General features: G+C 39.7%; 1 protein-coding gene across 1 annotated transcript; it reads right to left on the bottom strand.

Annotated features, from left to right (window-relative positions):
- Positions 1–2,580: 2,580 nt before the first annotated feature.
- Positions 2,581–9,773, bottom strand: pkmb (pyruvate kinase M1/2b). The gene is made up of 11 exons (XM_034142008.1): positions 9,724–9,773; positions 8,099–8,273; positions 7,878–7,969; positions 6,564–6,695; positions 6,250–6,436; positions 5,861–6,131; positions 5,629–5,779; positions 5,394–5,546; positions 4,189–4,355; positions 3,281–3,462; positions 2,581–3,161 (listed from the first exon to the last, which is right to left on the bottom strand). The coding sequence occupies exons 2-11, from the start codon at positions 8,247–8,249 to the stop codon at positions 3,055–3,057; spliced, it is 1,593 nt and encodes a 530-aa protein (XP_033997899.1). The 5' UTR covers positions 8,250–8,273; positions 9,724–9,773; the 3' UTR covers positions 2,581–3,054.
- Positions 9,774–13,388: the final 3,615 nt, after the last annotated feature.

The raw sequence follows: 13,388 nt of genomic DNA, 5'->3' as shown, positions 1-13,388 counted from the left end.
GGTTCGGACACACCCTCCTTTAATGCCCGGACACAATGAAGGTCACCTCCTTAAGGCATTGATTTAGCCACTACTTTAAAGAAGGAGGGTGTGTTATTCTTATCAAATTGGAGGGCGGTGGTTACATTTTTAATCAGACTGAATGGACAATTATGGACAATGATGGGTATTTTTTCTACAGGATATTGCATCTTTGAATATAGTAATAAAATACAAAACCTATTGATAGGTATATATAGCAGCCCATGAAAATATCAATTGTTATATGTATTGTATAATAACCACACTCTGTGTTTTAAGTATTTAGTTTTTACCCCACTGTCCAGAACATTTTGTGTTACCTTTTAGCGACACCTGTTTAGTTGGAAATTTGTCCAAAACTTTATCCTGTTATGGTTGAAACCAAAAATGATTGTCCTTTTTTATGTCTTTCCCACCAACGAGTGTGTCGTGTGAATGCAAGGTTTCCAAGAGGTTCGAGGAGAGACAGACTGTGCACTTTGCTCGTTTCAGAGATCACCTAACGTGATAACAGCATGTCTTCCAAGATAGCGTTTCAGCAATATTGCACACCCAAAATGGGTCATAAACCAATCAGATCACACTCTCAAAAACTGAAGTAATGAATGTAATGTAATGTTTGTCTGTCTGAGTGCAAGAAGCGGTTCACATTTTTGAATGTGGTTTTTCTGTACAGTCCTGGAAAGTGTCACCCGTTTTAGACAATTTCCAAATACACTGATGCCAACTCATTCCTGCCAGACAATAACTTCAGTACAGAACAGTTGTTTGAGTGTCATCAGCATAGTATGCAATAATCTGTGTTTTTCTATGGGTATACAAAGGTACTGTGAATCGAAGCACTTGAGTGATGTTCTGTTTTTAGTATGAAAACAGATTAAAAAAGGGAATTACATGGAATCAAAGCAATTGTGGATAATCAAACATCCTGAAACCAGCAATGCACTAAGACTGATCCGAGTGTTTCTTGCACCAGTCAAAGGGCTAAAAAGCAGTTACTTGGACACGTGGTTGACAAGAAACCCTGATGGGTCATATTGCTGCATATTTACCGCTTTCATTTTACTTTTAATTGATTGTAAGCTTTGTTGTTGAACAATTGCTGCTCTGTGATGCTATGCTGCATCAACAAGACGTGTATCACTGACTGCTTTTTTAAAAACCGGACTCTTGAATCCTTCTACTTGTTAATAATTTCATGTGTTTAGATGATACGTTCTCTTTCTCTGTGTGGAGCTGTGAGCAGGTCAAAGCATCAGAGGATCGTGTCGAGTGGCTTCAGCTGCCTGGTTACTGACCCTGAGGTTTGCAGTGACTCTGACCCCCCCATTCCTCGAGGGAGAAGAGATACTATCGGTCACTAACCACTCACTGCCAATGGGCTCGATCAATCCCTCATCACTATTCTCCTCCACGCCCACACCACCTAAGTGTAGGGTTGCAACCGACCTAAAGGTGTGTGTAGGAAAGAAGGTGTCAGTCATTCATCTATTTATATATTTATTTCTCATTTCGCTGCCTTTTAACCAACAAATCTGAGGATTCCACCACCTATGTATGTTAGGTATATATTTTATTTTAGTTACTGAATTCAATGCAATAAAATACCATATGGTCAACGATGCTCGTCCTAGCTGTTGATTTATTTTTCAAGAGCAGAGCGTGGGATGTGAGGAGAATCTGAGGAACACTGGGGAAGTTTCAGACTTTAAGCCGGATTATAAATGGAGAACTGCACGGTGTTGTTCAGTGCTAACAGTCAAAATAACCCGGATTGTAATCTGCCAGAACAAGGAAAAGTATCTGCCATGTTCATCAAGTTGGTAAATGCTGGATTAGTGATTAAATATAGATTTGACCCCATTCTTCTGGAGGTTTTATTAAAATTAGATCCAGACAAATGTTTTTTTTATGACATTCAAGAAAAAGACAGACCCACTGTTAAATGTCCTGTTAAAACTTCACAAGATGACGTCATTTTGTTAAAGATTGCATTAATATATATCTTAAGTACGCAGTTAGTGTGCACATTTTGAGTTACTTTAATTTAGTATATTCATTTTCAGATTCTTTATACTTCTACTTCACTACTTCAGAGGGACATATTGTACATTAACCTCACTACAAATAGTTGATACTGTTAATTACTGGTCATTTGCAGATTGAGATTTATTATACTAAATATAATCAACAAATAATGAATTATGATTTATAAAAGAAAGTAGAAAACCCAATTTACTAGCTTCACCATTGCAAGTGATGCTTATTTAAAAATACAGTCCATATAGCACTGACTTGTCCTTTAGGTATTTCTTTATGCTAATGTTCACGGACTAGCCTACAATAGAGAATTTTTCTACATTGTATTCCTCCTTTTTATTCCTCTGAAATAATTTCCCCCGTTTTAGTATCCGTCCCGTGATTCCTGTCATCTCCCCACTGGCGCCATCTAATGTTTAAGGCATAAAATAGCCCACCTTAGAAAAAGAACAATCTTTATCACTGGAACATTTGTCTCAGTTTGGTGTGAGACCTATTATGAGAGGAAAACAAACACAGTTGACCCAAGAATTCATTTTAATGGAAAGGAACCTGGTTATGCCTGATCACAATGGCACTTGTTACCAACAAACATGATACACTGGAGAAGACAATAGCAGTACATAACCTTGGATAATTAAAGAATGAAAAACCAAGGAAATTACTAAAAGTTTAGCCTACTTTACAGTGCATGCAGAGGAACGCTTATTTCCACTCCACAACATGCAGGCACACGCTTGACAGAAGAGTTTCCATTATAACGGTTTCGAGTTGGGTCTCCGGCAGCAGGATTTGGACAATAAATTACACAAAAGGATGACTGGAATCTGGGAGTTAATGTCTGTAATCGACACAGTCCTTTTTTTTGGAGCGGCCTTGTTTTGCATTTCTGTTAGTGATGAAGACCAACAGAAACGAAAAGTCCGACACAGGGGGGAGGCAGGTTACAGAAGAGGGGATGGGGAGCGGTTACTAATGTCCGTTGATGAAGTATCAAGGCACCAGCACGATTCTCATGGTGTTGGTGTAACCGGTACCTGGGCGCCAGCCAGTCACAACAATGGCGACATCACCGGCCTTGAAGAACTTCTGGTGCTTGCCTACAGAAAGAGAAAAGAAGAGCATTAATGGAAAAATAAGGATTCAGTTGGTTAAATATAAAGCCCTGCTCTGCCCTTTTAATCGTTTACCTAACTGCAAAATAAACATCACTACTCACCAACTTCCAGGGCAAAGTTCACACGCAGGTCAACATCCTCGGCCCAGACGTCGTTGGCGGGCTTGGTGTAGAGCAGGGGGTAGATACCGCGGTACAGGTGGGCCTGGCGGGCGGTTGTGCCACAGCGGGTCACGGCCAGGATGGGGGCCCGGGGCCTGTACCTCGACAGCATTTGAGCGGACCTGAAAAGAAATTAATACAAAATGTATAACTACAGATTTAGACATTTCAACCCCAATAAGAAGTGCGAAAAAACCTAGACCTGCAATATATTTTGCTCTGGCCACAAGGAGAGTGGAAACAAGAAAGAACTTCACCATTGACATATTTTTATGGTTTTGGTTGATATGGTGAACTTGAAACTAGAAAACTGTTGGCATTTCACATCCAGTAGCTTACTAGCTAACATTATTATTTGCTTATAGTATTTTTCCTCTCCTACTGTCCAACAATAATTCTCTTTTAGCTCCTGAGAAGCGAAGCAGAACAGGCCTGCTAAAAGCAATAAGCTGAAATTAGTCCTGTGATCCATTGTTGTCATGGAAATATTAATTATAGCTGATTCATTAAACCCTTATAATGAATAAATCCATCCAGCTGTCAGTAATACGTCTTCTGTATCATGTGTTGGGGGGATGAACTCCCGTTTGGACAGGAATGTTGAGGGAGTTAAAATTAGCTTTATGAATGTCAGGGTTCGTATATCAGAAGGTCAAAAGTGGAGCACAGATTGTGCGTGCTGTGATATTTGGCACACTTCATATGAGCGGAGGGCTTCTGTTAGGGAGGGAGGCGGGAGAGATGTTACAATGCACCTCTTCCTTTGCTCTCAGTGAGCGCCGTGTATGAATATGAGTCTGAGCCTTACAGAGCAGATTTACAGGAGGGACTTTTTCTTTGCGTCTCACCTGCCAGACTTGGTGAGCACGATGATGGCGCTGGCGCAGCACTTGAAGGAGGCCTCGACGGCACCGATGGCGACGGTCTCTGTGGGGTCACGGGTCAGATGAGTGGTGCGACGCAGCTCCTCAAACATCTGCCTGTGGAACATGGCTGCCTCGGCTTCACGGGCAATCTGAACATGTGAAAATAAACTGTCAGGCTGCAGTCACACAGCCGGTTTCCGCTGCAGGAGTTAGTTTGTACTTTAAAGGACAAAACAAAGGGGCATTCAACTACAGTGCAGAGGTATTCATACCTGAAAGCACACTGAGACATGAAGCTAAACAACAGCGACGGCCATGTTGTCCAGGGACTGTTGCTGTGCATTGCAGATCTTCAGACACATGCTAATTGAGTAATATGAACACACACAGAAAGCAGATGGACAGAGGGAGGGGGGGTGCAACAGGGAAACACAAAGCAAGTTGAACAAATACTTAACAAGCTGTTAGTCAAATCCAAGCTGGTGCCAATGATGTGCTCGCAATCTGAAAGCTACTTGTCTCTTAATTCTTCATCTTTTAGAAAATAATACTCTCACCACAAAGAAAATGTTATCTTCACTTTCTTTACATTTACTGTTGCAAGAAGTACATTTCGTTAACAGTTTTTATCAATGTGTTGTTAGATTGTTACTTCTTCATGACTTTGATCATGCACATTTGGGGAACCTTGAGCAAATAAGACTGATTTGACATTACAAGGGCAAAATGTCTCTTTAGAAGAATTCATCATTGTTATATAATATTGTCTCTGTTAAATACAAGAAGAACATTTCAGGTCTTCACAAACGGTGTGAATATGTTTATTTAAAGTCAAAGAGTGACAAGCTATACATTATCATATATTGCTTGATCTTGTATATTTGGTAGTTTAGTCATTGTACTACATTATGGTTTGGCAGCCTACTCTCAACACCAAGATGTCAGAGTTTTCCCAATGAACCGTGATGTACCACATGCCACACAGTGTTAGAGAGCTTTTAACTGATAATGGAGGCCTTCTAACAGCCTCAAACACATGAACAGATCAACACTCTGCAAGTGCAGTTACAACAATTGAACAAAACGTGCAGAAACACTGTTATACTTTTAACAATACTATGACATATGCTGCTATTTAACACACAATATAACACTAACGAAATAGGAACAATCAATGGCTCTCTTACCTTGTGCTGCATGCGGACGGCATCCAGGGGATATTCTCCCTTGGCGGTCTCACCGCTCAGCATGATGCAGTCGTTGCCGTCCAGGACAGCGTTGGCGACATCGCTGGCCTCAGCGCGAGTGGGGCGGGGTTTCTTGGTCATGCTCTCCAGCATCTGATCAGAAAAAAGACTCATTGATACACTTTTCTTTTTAATTTGATTTCCAAAGAACAGTTGTCCTACTGATGTCACAGACCTGTGTGGCACAGGTGATGGGCTTTCCGACTCTCATGCACCTGCCAGTCATCATCTTCTGGGCAAGGAAGACTTTCTCTGTTGGGATTTCAATGCCCAGGTCACCGCGGGCAACCATGATGCCATCGCTAGCCTCCAGGATCTCATCGAATCTATCAGACAAAAAGCAATCAGCTTAAAAGTTCTCCAAAGTTTCAGATTGGGGATATTGAGACTGCTTGCATCCTTCCCACCTGCGCACACCCTCGTGGTTCTCCAGCTTGCTGATGATCTTGATGTCCTTGCCCTTCTCACCAAGAGCTTTCCTGACGGCTTGAACATCAGCAGCCTTGCGGATGAAAGAGGCGAACACCATGTCCACACCCTGCTCCACACCGAACTGCAGGTCCTGAAGGTCCTTCTCAGACAGAGCAGGCAGGTCGACGGCAGCTCCAGGCAGGTTGATGCCCTTCTTGCTTCCAAGAGTACCGCCATTCTCAATGACGCACATCAGGAAGTCGGCACCTTAGGACACACAGAGTGAAGTGTATTTTATTTTCCACCATTAAGCAGAAAGGTGAATGCAAAATCTGCATAAAAGACAAACAATATGAACCAAACAGATGGTTGTTTGTGTGCTTACCAACTTCCTTAACCATGAGGGAAATAAGACCATCATCAATGTAGATGTGGAATCCAGCCTGCACAACTTTGGTGATGTTCTTGTAGTCGATCCACAGAGTTTTCTCGTCACAATTCTCCATGAACTGGTTGTCCAGGGTGAGCTTGATCATTTCTCCCTTCTTGAGCTCAACCTCCTCAGTGCCGCTCTAAACAAGAGCAGGAAGGAAAGCGTGTTTATTCTCTAGTGGAAAATTGCTGCATGAAACCTCATGATTATATGCGATAAATCGAAAATGGCCTCTTTGGAGCCTTTGTTATTTGACTAGAACTCACGCCCTTGATGAGGCCGGTCCTGATTTCTGGTCCCTTGGTGTCCAGAGCGATGGCCACTGGTCTGTAGTCAGCAGATCCAGGAACAAAGCTCTCGGTTGCCTCACGGACATTCTTGATGGTCTCAGCATGGTACTGAATGACATAGAGTGTTTAACAAATGTTATGAAAAAAATGAAAAAAGCTGAACGAATCGACAAGTGTTTGTGACAAGTCATAAACACTTGTTTTATGAAGTTGTAGAAAGATTATCTCTAGATGTTTGACATTTTTTAAATGAATACAACAACTGGTCGACAAACTAGGTCACACAGTCGCAAGGACAGCACGGCACTGGTTGACATGAATATGTGCCGTAAAATCTTGAATGACAACTGGAACACATATGTTGCACATACCCGTTTCCCTATACATAAATAGCTGCTGACAGACTGTCTAGGTTGGCATAAATAGTTTCCAAAAATAGTTAGGCTGCAGCCGTTAAACCTTGTGTTTAAATTAACAAATAATCACCAAATACTCCATGGGATAATCATGAATAACTTGTAGCCTGTCTGTCTACAGTAAATGCATTCTACTGTATGCTGTCATCAGTCAATAATGAACACTCCACTGTGGTATCACTACATGCCTTTAACTCACACTATTGCTGCCAGACTCTAACAGAAAAAACTATTTGTAGCTGTGCTGACACCTGAGATAAAGGTCAGAATTATTTTGCTTTCCTCATAACCAATCCACTAAATGTTGATTTTCTGGAGTCAGATGTATCCCTTATATTATTTTACTATTGCTGCAAGCCTGGCTAAAACACAGACTGGACAAACCTCAAGAGTTGAGAGTTGAGCAAGTTGAGAAAAAGCCCTGCATTTAACCATTGAAGATCAAAATGTGAACTGCAAGTGTTCCCATTACAGCTAAGGATAGATTTGAATGCTAATCCACTCAGGTGACAGGGAAAAAGGTAAGGAAGCATGACTTTTAAAGGTGAAGGTTGATTAGTATAAGGTTGGCCAAAGAGTTGGCCAAAGCTCAAGCTACAACCCGGTACCAAAGGGGCGAGTACTGGCTCATGGATCACATTACCGCCAGAGACAGCTACCAAGACACAGGAGAAATGTCACAGTGATGGCTGCAGCTCTAAAGGACAAGTACACTTTGAATCATGACTGAAACTAGAAACTACAGCTGTACTGCTCAGGGTTTAAACCCTGCACACTTGAATCAGTGATGGCACCATTTAGGATTTTGTGTTGCTGCAGGCTGAAGTTTTGAAGATGCAAAAAGTTAATAATCGTTCTCTCCTCTTTGACTCACCTCATGTGTGCCATGAGAGAAGTTCATTCTTGCAATGTTCATCCCAGCCTTGATCATGTCCTTGGACATGTCCACAGAGCGGGAGGCAGGTCCTGCATCGAGACAGATGAATTAATACAAGGCTAAACATGATGTTTGTAAAATATAACGAAATTATTTCTGTTTGTTGCCAAGAGAATGTAACATGAGACAAATTAACAGGGTTTGTCAATTCATCTGACCGATTGTGCAGATGATGCCAGTGTTGCGAGACACAGCAGGCTCAGAGTCGATGTCCAGAAGGCACATGTGCTCAATGAAGGTGTCCGCCATCGCAGCGTGCATCTGCTGCGTGTGGATGACGGAAGAACCCATATCCTTTGTCTTCGACATGACTGGATCTGTGTCTGCAATTCCCTGTGGAGACAGATGAGGAAACAAGTATGATGATTGATTAGTACTTAACAACTTGACCTTTGACACGTATTCAAATAGGCTTTGCAGGAGGTTTTTTCATAGGCTACAGACAGAAGATCATATAGGTGATTACACCAAGGTGTGATTTTAATGGTAAAACAATGGCTGCTGAAACAAAGATTTGAAATAAACGCTATCAAGTTGATATATTATTGCATGATTGTAAGAATATGCATATGAAAAGACTATGGGATATCAGAAACTACAGTTAGATCAATTAACTAAATGGAAAAGTACACACTTGTAGGAAAGTGTGACCTCTACACAGTGACAGTGTGAGCTGACCGGCAGCCTGTGCAGAGTAACAACAACAGCAGTGCCTGCCTGACTGCACTCGCCACATTCCAGCGGGAGTTTATGTTTATGAAGAAGAGGAGCCGGTCACTTGACAGAGGCTAAAGGTGATTCACACGCATGAACAATAAGTCCAGAAGGAAGTCGCAAAACCTAATTTGTGCTGCCTGAGGTGCAATGCTGTTTGAGAATCCAAACAATGCAAATTAAAAGGTCAAAGGAGCAGTTATCAGGATTCAGCTTACAGTCAGCTGTAATAGAGGTACGCAACATGCATGACAAATGTGTGCTGGCATGGGAACATAGTGGGTGTGTGTGTGTGGCGGGACACCATTCCTGCCCCCAGCATTCACCTAAAATAACACAGCAGCTGAGAGCATTATGGACTATCGAAACATATCAGGAAAAATGACTAAATACTTCAAAACTACAAGATGAAAAGCCGAGGTTTATATGTATATATATAAACCATATAAGACAATTTCAAAGCCACCATGCTAGTATTTATTATTAAGTAATGTCACCACAAAATATTGCATATTGTAACAGATAATTATTTACAAAAAGTTAGAAGAAATGTTTGAATCACGGACAAAACACTCATACTTTTAGCTGCTAATTATTTCATTAGGAAGATGTATTCGTTTTTAAACATGCAGTTTAATTAAAGAATATGTAATTATCTGCCCCAGAAACAAATTACATTGCAGTTAAAGGACAGGTTACAGATAAATGGATAAAATAAACAAATACATAAGTAAAAACAAATCAAAGTTAGACAGCTGTGTGGGGCATTGCCCTGTACAGTTTGCATAAAGGAACTGTATGTGCAGACCAGTGCACTCTCTCCATATTACAGGTCAAATACAGTTTAGGCTTATTCGTGAATTTAAAAAACATAAATGCAATTGATGCATACTAATAAAGATCCTGCTTACTAACTTTAAATATATTCACAACAAGTGATGTGGAGATAGTTTAAGTAACAGTTTGATCAGTAATATAAATTATAAATTGATTTAAACATTAATTCAAAAACTAACATAAGCTATCCTCTCCTCTCTCTCTTATAGTTAGTCTACTTGCTGCTACTCACCTACTGGGTGAACTTTACAGGACCAAGACGCCCCTCTTTGGCTCGCGCGACAGTTTTTATCCCCCTCACTAACCGGAACTACTTTCCTGTGAGAACGATGTGCGGGGGGGACACTCGATATAGTGCGCAAGATTTAACGGGCGGTTTACAGTTTTTGACAGTGAGTTGAACGTGCGTTTTTTACACGGAAGTAGTTATTTTACGAAATGATATTTTACAATTTGCAATTTGCAGATAAAATCACACAAAGTGGATGCACATAGCGCAGGTGTGAGTGTTGTTCGCCTGGCCAATCACGAAGCTCTCCTCTGATATTTAAACATGAGCCTGGGACATTATTATGGACCTGGAGCACCTTAAACACGATGAGGAGCAACAGGAGGACCTGTCATTTAGACTGTGGTGCTTTACTCATACACAATAAAAAAACATAAATGTAAAATACATATACTACTCTCTACTAACCTACTATTCTGTTTATTGTGTTCTTGTGTGACTATTGGTTTTATCTCAAGGAAAAGTCCTTTGCATGTTTCAACATTAGATGTTTCTTTTTTTTTTATGTTTTTATTTTATTTTTATAATTTATTTTACAAATAGATTTTTAAATATTTGTTTAATTATATTGGTAACTTGCCATGATCAGCCTTTATTGACCCCATATCATACTTTAAACACAATTCTGCATTAACTAACCTTTTGTCTGGTTTCTACTCAAACACAAGCAGTCTAAGTAGAAACCTAAAGTGTTTTGAAAAATACATGAAAATTAAAAGATTTTTGTTAATTTTCAAGTTTCCCACTTTGCTTCAGAGGCTCATCTGACACAGCTGTTTCATGCTGTTATTATTTGTTCAATATGTTGAAACTTTTCTCAGATGCCTTTTGCCTTTGTTATTGTTTATGATTTACATTATTTATTTATTGAATTACATCCAACCCTCCTTTAATGGTTGCACCATGATGTCCTTTTTGGAAAAAGCTTCTCTCCTTTTTCATCTTTGGAGTTGGATGCATCAGCTAAATGCAATGTAATGTCATGTAATGTAATGCATATACAGGCTGCAGTAGGTTTGGGCTGCATCATATAAGGATGTTTCATGATCTCAGCAGGGGGGGCGGCGGGGTGCATGTGGATCCTCATATGACAATCCAAATGCATCCATATATTCAGTAATGATTTTTCAAAAGTTGAAGAAAGGTGCAGCCAAGTTGAAGATGAGATGTAGTTAGGGGTATGACAGGTGATGAGTCAAAAGCAACAGTAAATACTCGCAGGGAATTAAACCTATTTTCAACCTACTGTGTGCATTACACTGACTCAAGTATAGCAACACATGACACACTTCCATTCAAAATAGTGTTCTGTAAACATATACTGTAAATGTAACCCCACCATATGGCTGGTTGTCACTATGTCAATTTATGCATGATATGTATATATAGTTGAGCCATGTTGGGCTTCATAGCCTGAGGAACATATTAGGAACATACTGTTCCGAACATAAGATCCGCCCAGTGGCATGGTTAACATTTATATGCAGTCCCTTCAACGTTATTTATTTCACTGTGCTGTCTCAGCCCAAATATGTATGTCAAATGATAGGGGTGCTCTATTTTTTTATTTACCATGTTTAAGATGCATACTATTTTTACATTACTGCAGGTTATTGCCACTTTTATTACAATATTTTAAGAATAAGATTCAGGTTTTCTCATCTGCAGGAAAAAACAATAATAACAATAAATAAGTCAGATATTAACTTTGAACGCTCACATTATTTAACTAACCTTATAAACTGCCCTTAACGGCATGGACCAGGAATATGGTTCCTAACAGCTAAAACAACAAATAGTGTCAAATAAATGTTTACAGGCTAAAAGGCTGTTTACAAGGTACCAATAAACATATTTTAAAGTGTGTTATGATCCTCGAGGAGGTTGAAATCTGAGCTGACTTTTCACCCCTCATCCATGTACGGTGTTAAAGATACAAACCAAAGATGGACTGAGAGCGGGGGAGCAACCGGCTGCAGAGACGTGCCTCAGTCCTCAGTCCTCAGTCCTCAGTCCTCAGTCCTCAGTCCTCAGTCCTCAGTCCTCAGTCCTCAGTCCTCAGTCCACTTCAGCTGCATCTGTTCGGTTTTGACACATTTACAACATCAAAGCAGGAACACACAAGTAGTTGTGTTCATTTGTCTTCAGAATTTGAGCCGAATTCACTTATTACACTTTTAAATAATAAATGAGATTAATATAGTCACATATTGTCCTTATTATTTCACAACATTTTAACAATTTATCTTGTTTTTAAAAAGATATGTATTTTCAGCTCTTTTTGAATAATACACGTCCTATCAATGTCTTTAATCCATGCCACGTACTCATAATGCATTCAAGTACAATCAGTACAGTATGTAAACATACTCCTTTTTTTATTTTGCCAGTGATTGACACGTTTTTCTCCCAATGCATTGCACGAAGGAAAAGACAACAGAACTCTGAGTTGCAAAACATTAAAAGTAATTGTAAATGTTAAGTAAAAAACACCGTTGTGAGAAAACAAAAATGGTGCATTCGTCAGTGACATTCATTCATACATTGTTCCATTTATTTATTCAATCAAAATCATCATTCAATTGTCCCTCTTCTGAAATAATGTTGATGTACAGAGGTGAGAAAGACACAGAAATAGAAATGAGTTTTTTTTGTTTTGTTCAATCAATTGCGCACTGATGTACAATCACTTACTCTTGTTTTAGTAAATAGTAGTCTGCATGCCATATAGTGCAGGACATACTGTCCATCTGTCTCCCCCCCCCCTCTCTCTCTCTCTCCCTCTCAACAACAGCTCTCTCTTGTGGATGACTGATTGAAGTGTCTTCTTGGTGACAGTGTGATCCTGCAGGATATGTGCTGAATAGTGGGAAGATATTAGGTTGTTCTTCATGACTACAGCAACTGCAATGTCAGGTCAAAAGGCTTTCTTCCTTAACTTCAGTTGCAATGATTGCAATGCATATGCAAATAGTAAACCAATTAAATGAGTTAAACATAGATTTCAATTAAAATGTCTTGTCTGTGTGTTTAAATTATGTATGCGTGTCTATATGATTTTATCCTGTTTAAATTAAACAAAAGAGATATAGAGATATCTTAATCTCAGTAGAATATTTTTATTTTATTTAAGGATTAAACATTCCGTATTTATTTCAGTTTATTTATAATGCTCAATCTTGACCACTTTGTTTCTATACAACAGATGCATTACATATTTATAGATGTGTCCCTGGGCAAGACACTTCACCCCAAATTGCTCCTGTGGGGATTGCCCACAGTATTGAGTATGTGAGTCGCTTAGATAAAAGCGTCTAACAAGTGACATGTAATGTAATGTATGGAGCTGGTTGCTGTGGAAATCTGATCCCTACACAATTCACTGTGAAACTGTTGTTCATTTATCTTCTGATGCCTGACAGTTAAGGCCTAACACGTTATGACATAACATGAGGTGTATCAAATGTGTGGATACAAAACAAAGACAACACAATATAATATTAAAGTGTCTGAGGCGTTGGCAGAGTGTTGGCTCTCCGCAGAAGAAATGCAATCTGCTTGATGTTCTCAATGTTCATGCACAGCTTTTAAAGTGGCAGTATTCTGTA

Source organism: Trematomus bernacchii, unplaced genomic scaffold (assembly GCF_902827165.1).
Source record: "Trematomus bernacchii unplaced genomic scaffold, fTreBer1.1, whole genome shotgun sequence".
Lineage (NCBI taxonomy): Eukaryota > Metazoa > Chordata > Actinopteri > Perciformes > Nototheniidae > Trematomus > Trematomus bernacchii.
Note: the sequence above shows the minus strand (reverse complement) of the source record. Positions and strands in the feature narration are given on the sequence as shown.